Source organism: Serinus canaria, chromosome 28 (genome assembly GCF_022539315.1).
Source record: "Serinus canaria isolate serCan28SL12 chromosome 28, serCan2020, whole genome shotgun sequence".
Taxonomy (NCBI): domain Eukaryota; kingdom Metazoa; phylum Chordata; class Aves; order Passeriformes; family Fringillidae; genus Serinus; species Serinus canaria.
The window spans coordinates 1,115,666-1,138,431 of NC_066341.1; the positions used below are offsets into that span (position 1 = coordinate 1,115,666).

The 22,766-nt window shown below is 67.4% G+C and overlaps 4 protein-coding genes across 6 annotated transcripts; all 4 read right to left on the bottom strand.

Annotated features, from left to right (window-relative positions):
• Window positions 1-488: 488 nt before the first annotated feature.
• RAB3A (RAB3A, member RAS oncogene family) lies at window positions 489-4,986 on the bottom strand. Its single transcript, XM_050986091.1, has 5 exons — window positions 4,846-4,986; window positions 2,921-3,148; window positions 2,192-2,310; window positions 1,981-2,105; window positions 489-1,580 (listed from the first exon to the last, which is right to left on the bottom strand). Exons 2-5 carry the CDS (start codon window positions 3,146-3,148, stop codon window positions 1,390-1,392), a joined length of 663 nt encoding a protein of 220 aa, XP_050842048.1. The 5' UTR covers window positions 4,846-4,986; the 3' UTR covers window positions 489-1,389.
• Window positions 4,987-6,387: 1,401 nt separating this feature from the next.
• Window positions 6,388-13,385, bottom strand: LOC103824707 (cAMP-specific 3',5'-cyclic phosphodiesterase 4C). The gene is made up of 15 exons (XM_050986033.1): window positions 13,237-13,385; window positions 11,406-11,594; window positions 11,294-11,330; window positions 11,123-11,187; window positions 10,958-11,007; window positions 10,315-10,427; window positions 10,117-10,210; window positions 9,511-9,689; window positions 9,327-9,425; window positions 9,088-9,252; window positions 8,905-9,004; window positions 8,668-8,822; window positions 8,462-8,584; window positions 7,653-7,835; window positions 6,388-7,579 (listed from the first exon to the last, which is right to left on the bottom strand). Exons 1-15 carry the CDS (start codon window positions 13,383-13,385, stop codon window positions 7,058-7,060), a joined length of 2,223 nt encoding a protein of 740 aa, XP_050841990.1. The 3' UTR covers window positions 6,388-7,057.
• A 3,348-nt stretch (window positions 13,386-16,733) lies between these two features.
• LOC127060923 (putative protein TPRXL) lies at window positions 16,734-19,528 on the bottom strand. Of its 3 annotated transcripts, none has more exons than XM_050986058.1 (4): window positions 19,439-19,528; window positions 17,593-18,312; window positions 16,888-17,033; window positions 16,734-16,790 (listed from the first exon to the last, which is right to left on the bottom strand). In XM_050986058.1, exons 1-4 carry the CDS (start codon window positions 19,494-19,496, stop codon window positions 16,743-16,745), a joined length of 972 nt encoding a protein of 323 aa, XP_050842015.1. In that variant the 5' UTR covers window positions 19,497-19,528; the 3' UTR covers window positions 16,734-16,742. The 3 variants fall into 3 exon arrangements, with proteins under 3 accessions (XP_050842015.1, XP_050842014.1, XP_050842016.1); XM_050986057.1 differs by having other exon boundaries at window positions 17,593-18,351; window positions 19,439-19,515; XM_050986059.1 differs by having other exon boundaries at window positions 17,593-18,261; window positions 19,439-19,511.
• Window positions 19,529-20,990: 1,462 nt separating this feature from the next.
• On the bottom strand, window positions 20,991-22,522 carry JUND (JunD proto-oncogene, AP-1 transcription factor subunit). The gene has a single exon (XM_050986166.1). It carries the CDS (start codon window positions 22,441-22,443, stop codon window positions 21,499-21,501), a length of 945 nt encoding a protein of 314 aa, XP_050842123.1. The 5' UTR covers window positions 22,444-22,522; the 3' UTR covers window positions 20,991-21,498.
• Between the last annotated feature and the right edge of the window lie 244 nt (window positions 22,523-22,766).

Here is a 22,766-nt window from a genome sequence, read left to right on the forward strand (position 1 = left end):
AAAGGGTGGGGAGGGGGGAAAGGGGAGGGAAGGAGATGGAATCATGATGGGGAGAAATAGAGGGAAATCTGTAAAATAAAGACACAGCGCTCCAGGAAAAAAATAAATAAAGGGCAGCTCTGTCATGGCTACGGGAATATATCCACTTATTCACAGTCTCCACAGAAGCACAGAACTACAGGAACACGAGATCCCAAATCCCTGGAGCAAACCAGCCCTGCTCCCCCAAACTGGGGCAGATTCGCTCCAGCTGGCTGGGCCTCGCTGATGCATGGAATTCATTTTTCATTTTAAATCTTATTCTTTAAATAATAACAGTTCTGTCGTCGTTTGGTTGTGGGGGTGACGGGGGTGTGGGGTTGGTTTTTTTTTTGGTTTTTTTTTTTTTTTTTTTTTTTTTGGTGGGGTTTTATTTTTTTAAAAGTGATATTCACAAGCAGGGTTACCACACTGAGAGAAACAAAAAAAACAACAACAACAAAAGAAAATCAGAATATTATATATATATATATATATATATATAAATGCACCACCACGGCCACAGCACAGCAGGTCACGCACACAGCGTCACTTCCTACGCCTATTTACAAGGAATTTCTGTATGTACAAGGAGGAAGACGGCGGGAGCATAAATTAGCATCTATTTATACAAATAAACAAGAGTCAGGAAATATCCATCCAGCTGGAGGGGCAGGAAAGCCGGGCACAAAGAGCCCCCCCCTGCACCAGGAGCTCTCGGGGTAAAGGGGGGAGCACACGGGGTGGGAGGGATTGGGGAGGGGGATTTGGGGGTCCTGTCACAGCACCCACATGCTGGGAAAGGGGTCCCAGGGTTGGGGGATCCCCAGGACAGGGGGTCCAGAGCAAGGGGGGGGGGTCCCAGGGTTGGGGGATCCCCAGGATGGGGGGTCCCAGGACAGGGGGATCCCCAGGACAGGGGGTCCCAGGACAGGAGAATCCCCAGAGCAAGGGGGGGTCCCAGGGTTGGGGGATCCCCAGAGCAGGGGGTCCCAGGACAGGAAAAAGGGCAGGGGGTACAAGGACAGGGGGGTCCCAGGACAGGGGGGGTCTCCAGAGCAAGGGGTGCCAGGACAGGGGGGATCACCAAGGGAAATGGGGCTGGGGGTGATGGTTTCTTGACAGTGATTAAAAGCAGAACAGGGGGGGAAGTTTTCTACCAGCCCAGGCTTAAAAATAAATTAAGGGGTGGGGGGGCATAGCCTAATGAATTGGGGTGGGGGGCTCCTAGAGGGGCCGCAGCCCTTTCGGAGGTATCAGCAGCAAAAGCCCCCGCGGGACCCCCAAGAGGAGGAACTCGGGGGGGGAGGGGGGGGGTGTTTGGGGTGCACTGACCGGTTTTTGGGGGGATTTTAGAGGGGGGGCTGGCCCCTAGCAGGCACAGTCCTGGTGGGGGGGGGCCTGCTGGTCCGTGAGCTGGGGGCCCTGCTTGGCGCCGGTGACGGCGGGGTCGGCCGTGTCCAGAGACTCGGACATCTTCTCGCAGATGATGTCCACCAGCCTCTCGAAGGTCTGCTTCACGTTGATGTTGTCCTTGGCGCTGGCCTCGAAAAACTCAAACCCTGAGGTGGGTGGGAGGGACGGACAACGTGGAGGGAGGGACAGACGGACAAGGGACACGCAGCACGTCAAAGCTCCGGCCCCGCGTCAGACCCCGCGCGGCTCCTCCTCCTCTCCTCCTCCTCCTCCTCCTTTCCTCCTCCTCGTTCAATATTTAAAGGGTTTGCAACCTGCCCCCACCGAGCACAAAATCCCGTTTTTCCCACCCAAAGAACCCCCCCAGATCCACCCCCCAGCATCTCACAGAGAGTTTAGGGTGTGCAGTGACTCTGTGGTTTTTCACCAGGTGCCAAGTCACCGCCGGTGTCGGAGCGGAGCGATTACACGCAGGGAATTAAGCCCTTAATTAAATTAATTGTGGGCTGGCAGCCGTGCTGGGGGGTTCCCCCATCCCCAACTCACCCAGGTGCTCGGCGAGCTGGCGGCCCTTCTCCGAGGACACCACACGCTCATCCTCCATGTCACACTTGTTCCCCACCAGCAGGACCTGGGCGTTGTCCCAGGAGTAGGTCTTGATCTGGGTGGACCTTGGGCAAGGGAGAGGGGGATCAGAGGTGTGGGGAGGGGGCGGCTGGGGCGGTTTGGGGTGCCCAGAGCCCCCCGTGGTGCTCACCAGTCCTGCACGGCGTTGAAGGACTCCTCGTTGGTGATGTCGTACATGAGGATGAAGCCCATGGCCCCGCGGTAGTAGGCGGTGGTGATGGTGCGGTACCGCTCCTGCCCGGCCGTGTCCTGGGCGGGGACAGGGGACAGCAGAATGTCACCCTTAGGGATGGGGTGACACCCCCCCAGGGCTCCCCACCATGGGGGCAGATCCGGCCCCAGCCTGGAATTGCCCTGGTGGGGCAGCTCCACAGTGACCATCACCCAACTGAGCATCACCCCACAGTGACTGTCACCCCACAGTGACCGTCACCCCATAGTGACCGTCACCCAACTGAGCATCACCCCACAGTGACTGTCACCCCACAGTGACCACCACGCCACAGTGACCATGACCCCACGGTGACCATCACCCAACTGAGCATCACCCCACAGTGACCGTCACCCCATAGTGACCGTAACCCCACAGTGACCACCACCCCACAGTGACCACCACCCCACAGTGACCATCACCCCACAGTGACCATCACCCCACGGTGACCATCACCCAACTGAGCATCACCCCACAGTGACCATCACCCCACACTGACCATCACCCCCCATACCAACAATCCATCACCCCCACCCCTCATTGACCACCACCCTCACCATCCATCTCCCCACACCCCCCCTCACCCCCTCCCCAACACCCCAGCCCAGCCCAGGGCTCTGGGGGCAGCCCAGGGGTCTCTGTGCTCACCCAGATTTGCAGCTTGATGCGTTTGTCGTTCCTGTAGATGGTCTTGACCTTGAAGTCGATGCCGACGGTGCTGACGAAGGCGGGCGTGAAGGAGTCGTCGGCGTACCGGAACAGAAAGGAGGTTTTCCCCACGCTGCTGTTGCCGATGATCAGGATCTTGAACATGTAATCGAAGTTCTGGTCCGAGGATTCCTTCTGCCCATAGCGGGAGTCAGTAGCCGACGCCATCTGCAGGGTGGGGGAGAGGCCGTGACGGTGCCCGGCCCCGCTCGGAGCCGTTCCCAGCACGGATTTGGGATATTTTGGGTCAGGACAGGCCATGGTGTGGCCATCGAGGGGTGACTCAGCCCCGAAGGGCTCGGAGAGGGAGAGGCCACCTCCTGTCACCCGCAGAGAGGGACCCAGGGTAAATGTGGGGCACGTGGCCCACGGCGTTTGTCACGGGCACAGAGATTCGCCCTGGCTGCCAGGAATTGCCACAGCTCCCAGGAATTGCCATGGCTGTTAGGAATTGACACGGCTGTTAGGAATTGCCACGGCTCCCAGGCTTTGCCACAGCTCCCAGGAATTGCCATGGCTGTTAGGAATTGACACGGCTGTTAGGAATTGCCACGGCTCCCAGGCTTTGCCACGGCTGCCAGGAATTGCCACAGCTCCGAGGCTTTGCCACGGCTGCCAGGAACTGCCACGGCTCGTAGGAATTGCCACGGCTCCCAGGATTTGCTGTGGCTTCCAGGCTTTGCCACGGCTGCCAGGAATTTCCACGGCTGCCAGGAATTGCCATGGCTGTTGGGAATTGCCGTAGGTTCCAGGCTTTGCCACGGCTATTAGGAATTGCTATGGCTCATAGGAATTGCCACAGCTCCCAGGATTTGCTGTGGCTTCCAGACTTTGCCACGGCTGACAGGAATTGCCATGGCTATTAGGAATTGCCACGGCTCCCAGGATTTGCCACGGCTCCCAGGAATTGCCACGGCTCCCAGGATTTGCCATGGCCGCCAGGCTTTGCCACGGCTCCCGGGATCTGCCGTGGCGTTGGGGGCGCGGCCAGGGCGCCGCAGCCTCTCCCGCAGCTTCCCGGTGACAAAATGGCACCGGCGGCGGTGCCCCCGCACGGCGTGGCCAGCGCGGGGACAGGGACCCGGGGGGTGTCACAGGGACCCGGGGGGTGTCACAGGGACCCGGGGGGTGACACAGATGCCAGGCAAGGGGGCACAGAGGTGGGTGCGCGCCCAGGGAGGAGCAGGGGGATGCGGGATGGAGCGCAGGGATGCGGGGAGCTCGTAGAGGGGGGTGCAGGAATGGGGTGCTGGGTGCTGCTGGGCATTTCGGGGGGCTGGCGGAGGGGGGGGTTGATGGGGGGCTCATAGCGGGGTGCAGGGCGATGCGGGGATGGGGTGCAGGGTGCTGATGGGGGGGTCGGGGTGCTGGTGTTTGGGGGGGTGCAGTGATGCAAGGAAGGGGTTTGGGATGCGCAGGGTGCTGATTGCGGGGTGGGGGGTGCAGAGTGACGCGAGGAGGGGGTCAGGGTGCTGATGGGGGGGTCAGGGTGCTGATGAGGGGGGTCAGGGTGCTGATGGGGGGGGTTCAAGGTGCTGATCGGGGGTGCGCACGGAGCTGATGGGGAGGGGGTCACCCCCTGCTCCCCCCCCACAGGCCCGACCCCGCTGCACCCACTCGATCCCCGCCGCACCGAGACCCCCCCCAGGCCCTGCGCAGCCCCCCCCCCCCGCGCCGCATCCATCATCATCATCATCATCATCATCCCCCCACCGCCTCCCGCCTCCTCCGCTGCAGCCGCCCCTCCCCTCCGGTGCCGGGGGGGGTCACAGAGGGGGTCTTGGGGGGGGTCCCTGCGGGGGTGTCGCCGTGGGGGGGTCCCGGTGGGGGTCCCGGTGGGGGTGGGGCTGGGGGGGGGGTCTCACCTTTGCCGCGCTCGCGCCGCCGCCTCCTCCCCGCAGCGACTGCAGCAGATGCGGAGCCCGGGTGACGTCGGCTGAGAGGAGGGGCTCTCTATGCAAATGAGCCTGGACGTCACGGGCGCGCCCCTGAGGGAGGCGCTGATTGGCTCGGCGGAGCGCTTTGATAGACAGCGGGCGGATGGGGGGAGTAGACTCTCCCCTCCCTGTGCGGTGGTGGGCGCCGCCTCCTCCTCCGGCAACGCGCAGTGGTGCGGTCCGGCCGCGCTCCGCAGGGCAAGGGATGAACCACCCCTGCGCCGGCGGGGGTGTAGGACGAACCATTCCCGTTCAAAGGGGGGGAAGAAATTTGACAGCCTCCCTGTCGCGACACGGCGCGCTATCGCGACGCCTTCCCTAGGCCTGCAATGGCGGGCGGGCTGATCCTTGCCGTGACAGGGCGGCTGGCGCTGAGGCGGGGCCGGTGCGCAGGTGGGCGGCCATGTCCTCCCTCGCCCTGCGGCTCCAGCGGGGATTAGGGCCGGCAGCATATGGCGGCCTGAGGGCAGCGGCACCGCCCTGGCCTGCCCGGGGCCCCGGAGCCTCCCGGGCCCTGCCCTGCCCTGCCCTGCCCCGCCCGGGGGCTCCGTGCTCTCCGTCCCGGTGCAGCTCAGGGATGGAGCCGTGGGGATGGACATGGGGCAGGGATGGAGCCAAACATGGGGATGGTGAGCAGGGATGGAGCCATGGAGGTGGACACAGGGTTAGGGATGGAGCCGGCTGTAGGATGGAATCAGCTGTAGAATGGAGCCAGAATTAGGGATGGATCCAGGCTCAAGGATGGACACAGGGTTAGGGATGGAGCCGGCTGTAGGATGGAATCAGCTGTAGGATGGAGCCAGAATTAGGGATGGATCCAGGCTCAGGGCTGGATCCAGGCTGCTGTGCCCATTTTCCATCACCTTCCCCAGCCAACAGCCCCGCTGCTCTCCTCATGCTGCAGCCCCTCAGCCAGAAATGAGGGGGAAAAGGGCTTTTTCCAGAGAGTCTGGGCTAAATCTGGATTTGAGGAATTTGAGAGCCTCAGCTCATCCCTATCTGCAGAGACACGGGGACATCCAGCACCCACCAGGGATGGCACCGAGCCACCACCACCAGGACCTGGCACTCCCGGCCAAACCCTGGAGAACCTCAGGGCTGGGGAAAAACCATCAGCTCTGCTGCTGCCAGGGCAGGCAGGGGGCGAGGGCCCCACGTGCCAGGGCAGTGCCACGGGTGGGGACGTGTTTGTGGAGATAAATCACCGTGGGGAGCAATGCGGAAGAGCCGGGAGCGGGCTCCGCGCCGCGCCAAGCCGGCGATTAAATATTTACCTTAGCAGGTCGTGTTTGCCAGTGATGGATCGGCGTTTCCAGGGAGGAGCTGGCTTTTGTTCCAGCACAGAGCCGGGCCCTGCCCCGTGCCCGGAGGGAGACGGGGCCACCAACCGCGCCGCTCCCTGGGGACATCGCCTGCGTCTCCCGTGACACAAAGAGGCGCTTGCGAGGCTCAGGTTTAGGGTGGAACAAACCGGGTTTAATCTTTGAAGGTGAAGGAAGAATCCCAAAGGACCCTGCCCCAGGCAGGATAACGGAGATGGGGGGGGGGGGGGTGGTGGCAGCACCCGCCGGGGTCTGAAGTGTGAAATACAAACGGCGTTTGGAGTGATCACGGGGCAGAAATGGAACTTTCCTCCTCTGAAAATGCATCTTTCCGCCCCCAAAAATGTGTGTGAGCCTCGGGGAGGCTGGTAGTAAAAAGTGAGCTACAAAAGGCTTTAAAAAGTGAACCTGTCCCCAAATAAATAAACCACTGAGCCGTGCCCGTGCCCGTGCCTGGGGGTGCCACCAGCACCCTCTGCCCACCTCGTCCCACCACGGGGCTGCCGTCCTGCCAGGGGACACCTGGAAAGGTGCTGGAATGCTCCTTCCTGCAGCCCTGTGGGGTGTGATGTCCCCAGGGCTGGGCTGGGCCTGGAGCAGCGTGTCCCCACGCCCTGTCTGAAGGGGACAGCGACCTTTCCCGGGGAGAAGGCCAGCAGTGTCCTCGTACCTGTCAGGACCTGCCCAGCTCCCAAACGGGAACACATCCTGCGTGCCTCCGAGTCCCTGCAGTGCCAGTGCTCCCCGGTGCCAGCTCCCCAGTGTCCCCAGCACTGCTCAGGGCAGTGCCCAGTCCCACGTCCCCCGGGCCGGTGCTGCTACGTGCCCAGGGACAGGAATGTGACATTGCCCTCTGTGTCCAGGCACAGCCCCTGGCTGCCCTCGGGCCCTGGCACGGAGCACCCGCTGCCACCGTCCTTCGGCAGCGTCCCCTCCAGCGCCTGCCGGTTGTCCACGTCCCTGGGGCGGGGCACGGGCGAGTCCCGGTCCCCGGGGCCTGGGGAGAGGCGCTTGGTGTCGGCAGACTCCGAGTCATCCGTGCCCGGTGTCTTGGAGCCACTGTTGTCCTCGTCCAAAGGGCTCTCAGCCCCCTCCAGCTCCGTGTCCGACTCACCCTCCTCCTCCTCCTCCTCCTCCAGCGTCAGCTCGAACTGGAACTTGTCGGTGGCGGCGGGGGACACGGAGGGTGCCTGGGGAGGAGGGGAGGGGCTGCGCGGGATCATGCTCTGGTACCACTCCCGGTTGTCCTCCAGCGTGTCCAGCAGCTCCTGCGCGTCGGGGTGCACGAGGTCGGCCCAGGTCTCCCACAGCGGGTGGGCGATGAAGTCGATGAATCCCACCTGGGGGGGAGGCAGAGCTGAGCCCCCTGCCCGACCCTGGCACCCTGCCCTGTCCCCCAGGCTGCCACCCTACCTGGGATTTCTCCACGGAGGCGGTGTGCTTGTCGCACATGGGGCTGATCTCCATGCCCTTCTCCCGCTCCCGGTCGCCCTGGTGGAAGAACTCCACCATGATGCGGTCGGTCCACTGCCGGTAGAGCTCCAGCGGCTTGGTGGGGTTGCTGAGGTCGGCACAGTGCACCATGTTCTGCAGGACCTATGGGCATGGACACCGTGTGCTCTGTCCCCCAGGGCCACCCACACTGTGCCACGAACTCGCTTGGCCCCCCTTGCCGGGTTCAGGATGGTGGTGGCACCAAATGGGACATCCCGGCAGGCCAGAGCTGGGATGGACAGGTGGTGGCACCAAAGGGGACATCCCGGCAGGCAGAGTGGGAAGGACAGGTGGTGGCACCAAAGGGGACATCCCGGCAGGCCAGAGTTGGGAAGGACAGGTGGTGGCACCAAATGGGACATCCCGGCAGGCCAGAGCTGGGATGGACAGGTGGTGGCACCAGATGGGACATCCCGGCAGGCCAGAGTTGGGAAGGACAGGTGGTGGCACCAGAGGGGACATCCCGGCAGGCCAGAGCTGGGATGGACAGGTGGTGGCACCAAAGGGGACATCCCGGCAGGCCAGAGTTGGGATGGACAGGTGGTGGCACCAAATGGGCCATCCCAGCAGGCCAGAGCTGGGATGGACAGGTAGTGGCACCAAAGGGGACATCCCAGCAGGCCAGAGCTGGGATGGACAGGTGGTGGCACCAAAGGGGACATCCCGGCAGGCCAGAGCTGGGATGGACACCTGCAGCATTGGGAAGGATTGCCCAGGTGTGTCCCCACCTGGATGCGGTCAGAGTAGTTGTCCAGCAGCAGCACGCCCAGGCTGGTCACCTTCTTGGTCTCCACCATGGTCTTCAGATCCGCCAGCAGGTTCATGTGCTTGGACATGTCTGTGGCCAACACCTGGGCAGGGAGAGGTGGGAAGGGGTCTCAGCCTGATCCCCCAGCCCAGCCCCCCGCCCTGGGCTGGTGCAGCCCCCCCATACCATGTCGATGACCATTTTACGGAGCGTCTGCCTCTGCTTCCTGCTCAGGTTCTGGAAGATGTCGCAGTTCTCCTCCTGGAGCAGCTTGAAGCCCACGGCCAGGTGGTGATTCTCCAGCACCGAGGCGTCGTTGTACATCAGGGCCAGCTCCGAGTCTGTGAGACAGCACTGGTCACCCCAGGGTGACTCCTGGGGTCCCCCAAGATCCCCCAGATCCATCCCTGCGCCCCAGCTCACTGGTGTTGATGAGGAACTGGTTGGAGACCCCGGGGTGGTCAACGTCATGGATGGCGCTGGCAAAGATGGCAGCCATGATCTCCAGGTCCGTGAAGACAGCCTAGGAATGGTGGGAAAAGGCATTGGGGACAGGTGACAGCCTGGCCAGGCACACCTGGGTGGCCTCAGGTGACCAGGAATCACCTCCAGCGCAGGCGTGGAGAGCAGGACGTGCGTGGACTGCGCCACGTCGGCGGCGTGCAGGCTGTTGTGGTAGGCCACGTCGGCGTGGTAGTGGTCCTCCAGCGTCAGCATGTAGGTGATGAAGGTGTTGACGGGGATGCGGAAGGTCTTCATCAGGTCACGCTCCTGCAGGGAGGAGGAGGTGGCTCGTCCCCGTGTGGGCACAGGGACAGGGACACCGCGGCCAGCGGGATGCTCACCTGGAAGATGCTGTACATGATGACGGTCAGCGGGCGGTTCCCCGAGTACTCGGCCACTTTGAACACATCCAGCCCCCACTTGTTGGTGTCCTCCAGCTCCTGGGCAGCAGAGGGACAGAGATCCATGGGGGGCTGGTGCCAGGGACCCCACGGTCGGGGTGGGGTCACCCCTGCCAGGGCCCACCTTGGCCAGCAGCGCCTCGTGCTCCGTGCGCACCCCGAAGCGGGGGATGCCGGCGGCCGCCAGGCTGGAGCCGTGCTTGAGCTTCCTGACGCCGCTGATCTGGGACATGGGGCGCTTCCTCCGCTCCTTCTCCTTGTCCTTTGCCAGTGCTGAGGGGATCTCCACCTCGTGCTGCTTGTCTGGGGTGACACGGGCAGGCCGTGAGCAGGGCAGGAGCCCAAATGTCACTGCCAGCCTCTGCCCGGGTCACACCAAGGACAGGCACCGGTCACAGTGTGACAATGTGGGGGGCTGCAGCGCTTTGCTTCACCCCCATCCACAGGCCACACATCTGACAGGGGACCCCTGGACACTCCTCCAGTGCAACAGCCCCAAGTGCACCAGTATACACCAGTATGAGCCAGCACTCCCAATGCTGTGACATTTGTGGGACAAATCCCACTGGGACACCTGGGAAAACCCTCCTGGTCCCCCCATTCCATTCCTCTGAAAGAAGCAAGCTGGACCCTCCACTGGCATCATCCCCATGCGCACCCCAGCTCTCGGGGGACACAAAGCCCACCCTGCTGCCAGCGGGGAGGTGACACTGGGGTGGAGGGTCCTCACCCAGGAAGGTGCTGGAGATGTACTCGGACACCTGGTTCCCGGAGCGGCTGGTCTCAGACAGGTGCGACAGCTCCCGGTTCAGCATCCGCTTGAACTGCGGGTGGGTGGCAGGGTCAGCGGTGTGGGGGGCTGGCAGGACAGCCCGGGGGGCTCTGGGGTCCCCATGCCCACCAGGGTGACAGTGAAAAGGTCCCTTACCTTGTTGGAGGCCATCTCGCTGACCGAGTGTCTGGTCTGCAGTGTCTCCAGCTGGTCCAAGCACCAATCCAGCTCCTCCAGGGTCTCCCTCGACAGCTTCTGGTGGGCATCTTCTGCTGGGGGCACCCGCCAGCTTGGCAAGGGACCTGCCAGCCGCGCGGCCACCCGGCACGGGGGAGCTGGTGCCACACCAAACCCGGGGGCTCGCCAGCCTGGGGGGTCACAGCACCCCCCGAGCGGGGTGGCGAGGGGCACGGGGGGTCGGGCATGCCTGGGCAGCGGGGCTCAGCCCCGGCACGCTGTCCCCATGGCGTGGCAGCCCCGGCACGCGGCGTGCCACGCTGTCCCGTGGGGTGACAGCCAGCCCCGGGGGCAGCCGCGCTCCCGCGGGGCCCCGCTCACCGCCGGGCTTTTATTAATGGAAGGTTTGACGTCAACGGGAGCTTTTCCACCGCCGCGAAGGGCGGCCAGGCGGGAGGAGCTGCCGAAAACCAGACATGGATCCCAAAGGGCAAAGCCGCAGCTCTGCCTTGGCTTGGGGGAGGTGGCTGCACCCCCAGGGCACGGCAGGACACAGCCTGGGGACACGGGGACAGCCAGCTCGCCCCAAAATCTCCCCACCACCGTTACCCCGGGCACTCACCGGAGAGGCTGGCCTTGCTCCCCGAGGGCAGGCTGCTGCTCGATCCTCGCCTGTGGAACACGGGGGGCTGAGTAGCCGTGACCCCCACAGCGGAGCCCCCTCCCTCCGTGGGCTGGGGTCCCCACTGGGGTGACATCCTCGCCCTCCCACCCCCCGCCCGCTCACTTGATGCCAGCGCGGTCCTGCAGGTGGCTCAGGTTGCTGCGGACGGTGCGGAGGCTGGCCAGGACCTGGGGGGCGACAGGGGGCTGGGGTGGGGCTGCGGACCCCCCCGGGCCACCCGCCCCGCTGCTGGCTGCAGGCCGTGTCCCCTCAGGTGTCCCTCGTGGCACCTACCTGGGCAAAGGGTGTGACGATCATGTCTTCTCCATGCCTGCGGGAGCACAGGGAGCGTGAGGCTCGGGGAGGGGAGGGCAGCGGTGTCCCGGGGGGTGTGGGGGACACTCACAGGTCGCTGGCGATGGAGGAGTTGCGGGACATGGCTTTTGGGGACAGGTCGTAGTCACTGTCGGAGCGGTACAGGAAGGACTCGCGGCGCTGGCCGTGCGAGAAGGAGCCCTGCAGGACCAGCCCCGCGCCCGGGCTGGCCTGAGGGTCCAGGGCGCCCCGTCCGGGGGGACCATTCTCCAGGTCAAAGCTGTGAGGGGAGAGGGGACAAAGCTGGCACGAGGACCTCAGCCCAGGGGGTGCTGCCGGGTTTGTCGGGCTCTCTGTGCCACCATCTCGCTGTGGCCAGCACACTCTGGCTTGGTGACCCTGTGGTGACAGCGGTGCCCAGTCCGGCCCTGCTGGCTCCTCCACCTGCTGAGAACGGGCACAGCGCGGTGCACAGGGACCCTCACTGCTGGCACAGCGGGGTCTGGGACTTGGGACACTGACTAGCAGAGCCAGGCAGTCCCATGTCACCCAGGTGGGACAGGACACGCTGCCCTGAAACTTCCAGCTCCAGGGACCCCCAGGAAGGGCTGGCTCCTGCCTGTCCCTCCCCCTACCTGTCACCAGCACCACGGTCCCAAGTTCTCCAAAGCCTCCATCAGCCCCGTCTCGAGGTGCCGTGTCCCATGGAGGGGACAATATCCCAGCCACGGCACAGAGCCAGGGGACATCGAAGGACAGAAACCGACGCAGAAGCCAAGCCCTGGCCCCTGGGGACACGCTGGCGGCAGTTCAGGGGCACCCCAGCCGGAGTCACCTGGCAGCCGTGTGCATCCAGGGGGGACAGGGGACAGGGATGGTGACCCTGCAGTGTCCCCAAGCCGGCCGCGGCCGCCTCACCCACCCTGCTGCACTGCTGGCCCCGGGGTCATGGGAAAGTCCGCACGCAACAGGGACACGGCGAGGGCCATCCAGCGCCTGTCCCCTCCCGCAGCCGCCACCGCCGCGGGGACGGGGACAAGCCACCCCAGAGCCGCGGGAAAGCGCAGATGGCACCGGAGCCATGGTGTCCCCAGAGGGAGCCCAGCACCTACCCGATGCAGGAGTGCCTCCGGGACGGGCACCGGCTGCCCGGCAGCATCGTCCCGCTCCGGCAGCCCCGGTGGCTGTGGCGCGGCCGTCCCCGGCAGTGGCAGTGCCAGCCGGCACCGCGTCATGCCATCCCGCAGCCCCTTGTTTTCCTGCCTCGGCTTCCCATCCCCGATGGTACCGGCGACACAAAGCCGCATTGTCCCTCCGACTGCCCCGCGGGGCGATGCCCGCGTCTGTTCCCGGCCCCGTGCCACCACCCCTGACCCCGCTGCCACCGCAGGGGACAGCCCCGGGGGACACGAGCCCCTGCCACGGGGTTGGTGCCTAATTAACCCCCCTCGTTTCGGCGTTAATGACCTCCGAGCGGTGTCCGTGCCGGGGGGGCCGGGGCCGCTATAAATAGCTGCTGTCGCTGCTGTCGCTGCCGAGGAGGGATGTGCTGAGCCCCACGGCAGGTGGGGCCGGCGCCCCAAAACCCACCCCACAGAGCCCCTAGGCGGGGAGGGCAGGGAGGACCCGCGGTGGGTGCGTCGGTGCCTTGATTTGGAGGGCAAAGTCCCCCTCTGTCGCCACCGGGCCACCCCGCCGGGGTCCCCGCCTGGCCATCGCTGCCACGAGCGTGTCCGTGCTTAGCCCCGCTGGTCCGCCGGCTCCCCCTGACCACGAGGGGACACCCGCTGTCCCCTCCGAGTCCCCCGAGTCCCCGTGAGCCCCGAGGACGTGCCACAACTCCGGGGGGAGCCGTGCCCCCGTGGCGGCAGCACAGGCCGGTGCCACCCCCCCGCGGGGACCCGCCAGCGTCCCCCCCTTACCAGAGGGGATGCGCCACGGTGAAGCGCCGCTGCAGGCGGATGCTCTGGTTCATCAGGAGCTTCCTGAAGAGGACGGGAGAATTGCGGGGGGAACCGCGGGGGGACGTGGCCGGAGAAGCCCCCGGCGAGCGGTGCGCGGTGGGCAGCATGGCCCGGCTCAGGGACCCCCGGGCCGGCGGCGAGGCCCCGCTGCCCCCGGTGCGGAGCAGGAAGCGTGCGGCCGTCCCGGCCCCGGCAGCCCCGGGAAACTTTCCATCCCCCTCCCGCCCTGCGCCTGGGAAATTAAACAACTGTCTGGCTCCGGCAGCCGGCGCAGGGAGCGGGTCCCCCCCCGGTGTGCCTGGCGGCCCGGGCACGTGGCCCCTCGCTGGCCCGGTGCCACCGGCCACCCTGCTGTCCCCGAGGCGGCAGCTGCTCCCGAAAGGGCAGGGGTGCTCTGCCTGGAGACACGGAAAAACGCCCCGCCAAGCCCCCAGGGAGCCAGATGAACGGAGCGGAGGTGCCACGGTGCCACGGAGGGACACGGCTGAGCACGGAGCATCCCCGACACGCGGTGGGGCTGTGACACGGTGCCACCGAGGGACACAGTTGAGTCTGGAGCATCCCCGACACGCGGTGTGGCTGTTCCACGGTGCCACCAAGGGACAGAAGGACGTGGCTGAGCCTGAAGCATCCTGAACTCCCAGTGTGGCAGTGCCATGGTGCCACCCAGGGACGCAGCTGAGCTTGGAGCATCCCAGACACGTGGTGTGGACATGCCACGGTGCCACCGAGGGACCTGGGAGAGCCAAAGCCGCCCCACACCGTGCCCCAGCCCCTCCCTGGTGCTGTCCCCTCCTGGAGCCACTGCCGAGCAGAACAGGGAGCAGCAGGGTGAGGTCCAGCTGGTGACAGTGACACTGTGGGGGACCCACTGTGAGGTGGCCACAGGAGCTGGCACCTGCCCAGCCTGATGCAGCAGGACGTGGCTACCTGCTGTTCCTGATGGCCACAAAAATACCCAGCAGCTGGCAGGGAGCCAGGAGGGACAGCAACAGAGCCCCCCTGCCAGGACAGGGCCGGTGGGGACCCCAAAACCCTCCGCAGGGGGGTCCTGGAGGGGTCACCTTGGCTTTCAAGGGACTGCAAGCATGACATCAGGGCAGAGGGATGTGGGACAGGGACATCAGGGGGTGTGGGACAGAGGGAAGAGCCCCCTGTGCTGGCTGGCAGCCAGCAGCCCTGGGCAGCGAGGGCTGGGCTGGCCCCAGGACAGCCAGTCCCTGTCCCCAGGCCAGCCAGTCTTTATCGGCGTGTCACCGTCCCCACGTGTCTGCGCAGGGCTGGAGGACAAGTGACACCAGAGCCATGTCCCTCGGCTGTGCCAGCTCGTTGCTGTCCCCACAAGCCGGGCTGGGAGAGGCACGGGACAGGGGGAATGGCCCAAAAATAGCCCAGCAGCAGCACAGCTGGGCCCGAGCCACTGCGGGAGGGACCGAGGTCACCTCGGGCAGGGCCAGGCCAGCCCTGTGGTGGCTCTGGCTGGGCCACGGGATGGGGACAAGGAGGGGGTGAGGACAGGGATGGGTGGTGGGAAGAAGGGGGATGGGGTTACAGGGACAGTGGGGGACAGGAGCGTTGGGGGGTGACAGGGACAGATTGTGATCACCGCGGACTGGCACAGCGAGGGTCGGTGACAGAGGAGTTTGTCCCCAACCCACCGGGTGCTCTGCCCCAGTGCCGCTGTCCGGCCGCCGGTGCTGAACCCGGGAGCATCCCCGCCAGCCGTGCCCGGCCCGGTAACCCGTTCCCGGTGCCACCGGGGCATCACCTCCCCGCTCCCCGTCCCGCCCTTACCGGGGGGGCTCGGACTCATCGCCGCTGCTGGGGCCGCTCTCCTCGATGGTGAACACCACCCGGGCAGCCTCGGGCTCGGGGGCGCGGGCCGCCTCCGCCAACCGGCAGCCCAGAGGCGGCAGCAACGGGGTCCCGGAGAAACGCCGGCGCACGGCGCCCACCGCCGCTCCCGGGCCCGGGCCCGACGGGGCTGCCTCGGCGGGATCGCGGCAGCGCTGCCGGGAAACGGAGCAGCGGTGAGAGGCGCGGGGAGCGGCCCCGGGGGGGTTCCTGCTGATCCCGGCCCGAGGGTCCCGCCCGGGCAGCGCCCCCCGCCCGCCCCCGCCGGTACCGAGCGCCGGTAGCGCGCCGGCGCCCCCTGCCGGACACGGTGCGGCGCTGCCGCCGGGGGTACCGGGTGTTACCTGGGCCAGGGGGGCACCGGGAAAGGCACAGCCGGTGCACCGGCAGCGGCTCTGCCCGCAGCGCACGGAGCCACCGGGACTCCCCCCGTCCTCATCCTCCTCCCTTTCCCGCCGCCACCGGAGAGGACCCCCCTGACTTCCCCTGGGACCGCGCCGGAAAAACCCCCTGAGCCGGCGCGCAATTACGCAGAGGTGAATAATAATTAACTGCCCATTAAGGGGATAATTAACTCCCGCTCAGCGCCGCCAGCCCGGTTATTGCTGCCCGGGGGCCCGGCGCTGGGACGCTCATACCGGGGACACCCCTCGCCCACCGGGACACCCCTCGCCCCCCCGGTGGCCCCCGGTGCCCGTCTCACCTCCGCGCCGAGGAAGGGCAGCGCTGTCCGGCTCCGTCTCATCGCCGTCCCTGCGGGGGGAGCTCCGGGAGCCGCGGCCGGGAGGGGTTCGCCGGCGGGGACCCCCCCCTCCCGCGGCTGGGGACCCCCCGGGGCCACCCCGGGACCGGGACGCGCCGACTCCTCCCCGCCGAGATTTATGGCCACCGGGTCTCGGCCGCGCTCAGCCCCTACCTCGGGTTTCGGGGGCCCCCCCGCCCCACTCCCGGTGCTCCCGTGGGTTGGATGGGGACAGCGACAAGGATTTGAGCCCACGGGGGGTGGCCCCCAGGCCGGAGCACCCACCAAGTCACGAACCCACCGGTGCCACGGTAATGATCCACCCCGGACACCTGCCACCCACCGTCCCCGAGAACCGGGGCACACCGGGGCGCACCCTCAGAGCCCCCAGCACCGAGCCCCCCGGGATTTGCCAGCACTGGCAGCGGCCTCATCCCAACCCCCAGACCCGCCGATGGCCGGCACGGGGGTCCCCGGCGGCGGCAGCCCCCCGGCCCCGCCCGCAGCCCCGTACCAGTGCCCGGTCCTCGCGGCGAGCGCGGCCTCGGCCGAGTGCAGCGGAGCAGAAGGAAGGCGACGTGCGTGCCTGGCCGCTCGCTCCCTCCCATCGCACCTCGCCGGGGGGGCTGCGCTGCCCCCGCACCCCCGGCACCACCGCCGCGCCCCCCGCACCCACCCCGCCGGCCCGGGAACACCCCGGGGCCGCCAGCCCGGCCCGGGAACACCCCGAAAGCGCTCGGGGCATCCCCCGGGAGTGAGGGTTTTCCCCGGGCAGGCTGCAGAGCACATGGCAGACGGGAAAGCAGAGGCAGGGCAGCCGCTTCTTTATTCAGCAGGGCGGGGAGCCCGGGGGGCTGCAGCCGGGGGGTCAGCGGGGGGAGCGGGGGGTCACAGGGGACCCCTCCGTCACTTTGCTCTGGGGAAGAAGAGAAAGAGAGCGGGGTGAGCGCCCGCAGCCTGGACCTGCTGCCCTCCCCAAATGCCCCCTCGGCACCCCCAGCCCCCCCACGCACCATGGGCACCTCATCCAGGTGCTGGAAGGGGGGGGTCCCGCGCCGGCACAGCCGCACCAGCAGCACGGCCCCCGCCGCCACCAGCAGGCAGACGGCGAGGGAGGTGACAACGACCACGCCAGGGCTCAGCTCAGTGGGGTGCTGCTCTGTGGGGTGAGATGGGCACCCCGTTATTCCCCTTGGCACCCCGTTATACCCCCCTGGCACCCCATTATTCCTCCTGGCACGCCGTTATTCCCCCCCTGGCACCCCGTTATTTCTGCCCTGGCACCCCGTTATTCCCCCCTGGCACCCCATTATTCCCCCCCTGGCACCCCGTTATTTCTGCCCTGGCACCCCGTTATTCCCCCCTGGCACCCCGTTATTCCCCCCACTGAGACTCGTGCCCACCCTCCAAGCACCACGGGGAAAGAGGTGGCTCAAGACTGGCTCCAGTCACCCGGCTGCCACCACCCCACCCATCACAGAGCTGGCACCCAGCTCCTGTGTCACCTCCTGACCCCCCTGGCAGAGACTGGGGGACAAAAGGGGAGCCCTCAGCCACCCCCCCAAGGAGGGGGGAGCAGCCAGGTGGGCTCTGGGCTCACTGTGGGACCCGCACCCCTGAGCCCTCCTGTGAGTGCAGCCCCAGCTGGGGGATCCAGGGGGGCCCATGGCCATTCCCAGGTCCCCCAGCTGCCCAGTGCCCCCCAGGCTGGCTCTCACCGGAGCTCCCAGTGGCTGCTGTCCTTCTGGAGGTGGTGGTGACAGCGCTGGGACCCCAGCTCATGGTGGCTGTGGGGGGAGAAGCAGGCCCAGAGGGGGCTGGCTTGGATGGATGCTCTGTGGGTCTGGACACACTCGTGTGGGATGGAGTTGGTGCCGTGGTGGCACTGGATGAGGGTGTCAAAGGTGCAGTTGATCCCAGTGTCCTGGTTGAAGATGCTGCTGTGGTGGTGTTGGATGAAGATAATGGAGGTGTTGATCCCGAGGTCTTGGATGGAGTTGTTGGTGTTGTGGTGCTGGGTGGAGATGATGGAGTTGGTATGGTGGTACTGGGTGCAGATGATGGAGGTGTTGGTGTGGTGATGCTAGATGCAGATGATGGAGTTGGTATGGTGGTACTGGGTGCAGATGATGGAGCTGGTGCGGTGATGCTGGGGGCAGATGATGGAGTTGGTATGGTGGTACTGGGTGCAGATGATGGAGGTGTTTTTGACCCCGAGGTGCTGGAAGGGGCTGGTGCTGTGGTGCTGCTGGATGCAGATGTTGAAGATGCTGCTGACCCCGAGGTGCTGGGTGGGGTTGGTGCCGTGGTTTGGTTGGATGGAGCTGCACTGACTGTTCCTGGGTCAGGGCCAGATGGACTCACACTCGGAGTGCCCTGGCTGGCGGCTGAAGGGGATGGAGACGGTGACAGGGCTGTCCCTGAGCTGTTCTGAGACGCTGTGGGGACAGGATCAGTGCCACGTCCTGGCTCCACACCTTGGAGGAGAGAGCTGCTGAGCAAGCACATGGCAGGACCCTGGCAGGGTCCTGGCAGGGCAGCAGCACCTGCCCCTCCTCCCAGCCTCACAGGGATCATTTCCCAGGTGGTTTTTATCACACAGAAAACTGGGATTTGGCCAATATCAAATCCCAGAAATCCAGAATCAGAAAGAGCTGCCCCAGCTGTCGTGGCACGGGCACAGCACTGCTGGGGACAAGCAGAGCAGCGTGGCAGCAGAGGGCAGTGCCAGGGCACAGCGACACGTGCCAACCCAGCCCTTGTGGCACCCACCGGACACCCTCAGGGCCAGGCGTGCTGGGGACTCTCCCGTGGCCACGTGGGACAGAGCAGGTTTGCCGGGCAGCGCTGGCAGTGCCCCTTATCTGCCCGAATCCTGTTTGCACAAGAGGAGGAGCAAGTCCGGACTGGCCCCCGGGGGACACTGCACAAAAATGCCCCGTGGGTGTGGCAGAGCCAGCACCCAGGGGCACAGCGTGGCTGGGGGTGCCCACAGCGAACAGGCTCACTGGGATGGGTTGTCACCCATCTGCCACCCTCTGCCAGGATGGCATGGAGCCCAGGGCCAAGCACCCAGCGTGCCAGGATGGGTGAGCCGAGGCACCTCGGGGTGCAGGAGGGGGCGAGAGGCCCAGGCTGGAAACGGGGGGGCTCAGAGTGGCCCGGGATACCGGGGAGCCCTTTGCCCTGGGAGTGCTGATGCTGTGCCAGGGTACCCGTGCCAGGAACAGCCGGTTTGGCAGCCCAGGCGCCGCATGGTCCGGGAGGGGCAGGGTGCTGCGGTCCAGCCCGGCACTCCCGAGGAGGAGGTGCAGCCCCCCGGTGACCCCAAGCCCAGAAGGGACACGGAACCCCCCCAGTGCCCCTCTGGGCCGCCGGTGCAGACGGCGAGACAACACGTGGTCACATCCCCGAACTTCCCCGGTGCCCCGGAGCACCTGGCTGGGCGAGGGGCGCCACAGACGCACCCACCGCTGGTACCGGGAAGCAGCCAGGCCCCCGGTGCTGCATCTCCCACGTGCCCCTGGGACCCCACAGACGCCCCCCACTCCCGGTGCCCGGTACCTGCGGCAGCGAGCAGGGCAGCGGCGCAGCAGAGCAGGCGGAGCGCACCCCGGGCCATCCCGCCCGGTGCCGGTGCCGGTCCCGCCGCCTTTAACCGCCCCGGGGGAGGCGAGGGCGCCCCCTGTCGGTACCGGGCGGCACCGCAGCGCCGGGACCCTGCGGGCACCGGGAGAACCCCCCCAAAGCTCCCCCCACCCCCGCCGCTCCCCCGCCCACCTCCCACACCGGGACCGTGAAACGCCCCCGGTACCGGGAGCCAGCCCTGCCGCGATCTCCGCGGACATGTGGGGACACCGGGAAGTGGGCACAAAGAGATCGGAGCATGTGGGGACTCCGGGATGTGGGGACTTGGGGACAAAGGGATCCGGGAAAGCGGAGACATCGGGATACAGGAACACTGAACCGTGGGAATGAGGGGACAAAGGGACCTGGGGCCATGAGGATGCGGGGATTTGGGGACACGGGGATCTGGTGACACAGGGCCACTGAGGCCACGGGGCCGGACAGGTGGCTGCCCCGTCCATCTTCGCGCCGGAGCGGCACATCCGGGGCGCTGCTCAACCGCGCCGGGACGGCGCCGCTTCCGCGCGGCGGGGACCGCGCTTCCTCCGGCAAACCGCAGCCGGCTGGCACCGCGTCCCGGGGAGCCACCCACGGCACGGCCCGGCGCCGGTGCCGAACGTGGGGTCCCCGGGGAGCCACCCACGGCACGGCCCGGCACCGAGCGCGGGATCCCCGGGGAGCCACCACCCACGGCCCGGCGCTGAACGATGCCCGGGAAGCCACCACCCACGGCCCGGCACCGAACGTGAGGTCCCCGGGGAGCCCCCCCAGGGCAGGGTACCAGGGACCCCACGCTCTCGCACAGCCGGCTCCCGGGAGCGGGGCGATCCCGCTGCTAGAACGGGCTGGAGCTGCCGCCAGCAGCGTCCCCGGGACACGGGGTGGGTGCCTCGGTGCTGCTCCCCCCGGGATGGGGCCCCGCAGGTGGGGAACGCCAAGGAGGAGCCCCAGCGGTGCCGGGAAGCCCAAGGGAGGGCCCGGCCTCGCTGGGTGCATCGGGGTCACCCCCGGGGGCCAGGACATGGGTGCGATGATGAACCCCCCAACACGGAGAGGGGCTGGCAGGGCAGAGCCACAGCCAGGACCAACACCGGGGTCCCCTCGCCCACCTCCTCTCACATGGGGTCCCCTTAGCCTCAGGGGAGCCCAAATACCCCCACACCCCCCGCAACATCCCAACCTTTCACTACCCCCTCCCCACTACACCCTCCACCCTCCCCAGCTCCCCCCTACACCCCCTCCCCAATAACCACAACCCCATGCACCCCCTCGCCCTCCAGCCTCTCCAGCGATTCCCAGAGCCTCTCTGCCAGCCCCAGAGGGGTCTCACTCCCCAGTCCCCATCGCCCCCCCAAAATTCCCCGAGCCCCCCCGTGGCCGTTCCCCCCACCCCAAGATGGCACCGGCCGCGCCACTTCCTGCCCGCGCCGCCCCTTCCCTTCCCGTCCCATCCCGTCCCTCCCGGGCGCAGCAAACAGCCAGAGGCCAATTCTCCGTGTCGCGGGGTTTTACTGGGACCTCACTGGAATGTGTGGGGCGCGAAGGGGCCCGGGGGGGGCGGCCCGGGCCCCTCTCAGTCCGTGCGCGGCGGGGAACCCCCCCGGCCTCGCCCTCCGCGGGGAGCGGGGCGTGCTCGGTGCCCACCGTCCGGAGCCGGTCCTGCTCCTCACCCCTCAGTCCGTGTCCGGGGAGATGGTAGGGGGGCGATCGTCCCTCTTCTTCCTCTCCTCGGGACCCCTCGGTCCCTGCCCGGGGCAAGGCGGGCGCTTCCCCCGCTCCCCTCGGTCCGTGCCCGGGACCCCTCGGTCCGTGCCCGGGGCAGAGCAGGCGCTTCCCCCGCTCCCCTCAGTTCGTGCCCGGGACCCCTCGGTCCATTCCCGGGGCGAGATGAGCGCTTCCCCCGTTCCCCTCCGTCCATGCCCGGGGCAAGGCGGGCGCTCCCCCGGGTCCTTGCCCGGGACCCCTCGGTCCGTGCCCGGGCTGGGGCCCGCCCGGGGTCAGTACGCCGGCACCTGGTGCTGGTGCTGAGGCAGGAGCTGGCAGCCGCTGTTGACGTGGCTGAGCACCTTCTGCTTGAGCTGGGCGACCTGCTCGCGGAGCAGGCTGGCGGTGGAGGCGAGCTCCGTGTTCTGGCTCTTGAGGCTCTTCACCTTCTCCTCCAGCCGGGAGATCCGCTCCAGCTTCCTCTTGCGGCACTTGGAGGCGGCGATGCGGTTCCTCAGCCGCTTCCGTTCCGCCTTGATGCGCTCCTGCGTGTCCATGTCGATGGGGGACAGCGGGGGGCTCTCCCCGAAGCTCGGCACCTCCGGCACGATCTGCGGCTCGTCCTTTAGCGGCGGCGGGGGCGGCGGCGGAGGCAGCCGCGGCGGCGGCGCCGCGAACGGGCTGGGTTCGGTGGCATAGCTGACGGCCGGGTAGGTGCTGAGGTTGGCGTAGACCGGCGGCTCCGGGGCCATCCCGGCGGCGGGCAGCTCGCCCGCGCCGCCGCTTCCTCCCCCGCCGCCGCCGCCCGCGCCGCCGCCGCTCCCCGCCGCGCCGCCGCCCAGCTGGTTCTGCTTGTGCAAGTCCTCCAGCGCCTTGACGAAACCCTCGGCGAACTCCTGCTCCTCGGAGGCGGCCGCTTTGGGGTAGAGGAACTGGCCGCTGGTCGGGGTGGTGGTGACCAGCCCGTTGGACTGGATGATGAGCCGCTCCAGCTCCGGGGACGCCAGCTTGAGCAGCCCCAGCTCGGCCGAGCCCAGCAGCCCCGCCGCCTCGCCGCTGGCCGCGCCAGGGGCTTTCAGCGCCGCCGCCACCTGTTCCGGTAAGGCCATCCCGAGCGCGTCCTTCTTCATCATGCTGCCGCCGGGGAAAGGCAGGAGGAGCCCGTTGCTGCCGGAGGACGGAGCGAAGCCGCTGCCGAGGCCGCTCAACACATCATCATGGTAGAAGGGTGTTTCCATCCTCCTCCCCCGCCCGGCTGCGGGGGAAACGGCGCCGGGGCGGGGGGAGGACCGGGGCGAGCGCGGGGCGGGGAGGGCGGGGGGGAGGCGCCCGGTGCGCACCGGCCGCGGCCCCGCTCCTGCGCGCGCGCACACGGCTCTGCCGCCGCCGCGCGCCCCGCGCCGCGTTAAATAGGCGGCGCCGCCGCGGTGACCTCACCGCGTCGAGTCCCCATTGGCTGCAGATGACGTCCTCGCCCGCCCTCGTTTGCATACGGGGCGTGGTCTCCGCCCCGCGGAGGCGGTGCCACGCCCCGTACCGGCCCCGCCTCGGCCCCGTCGCC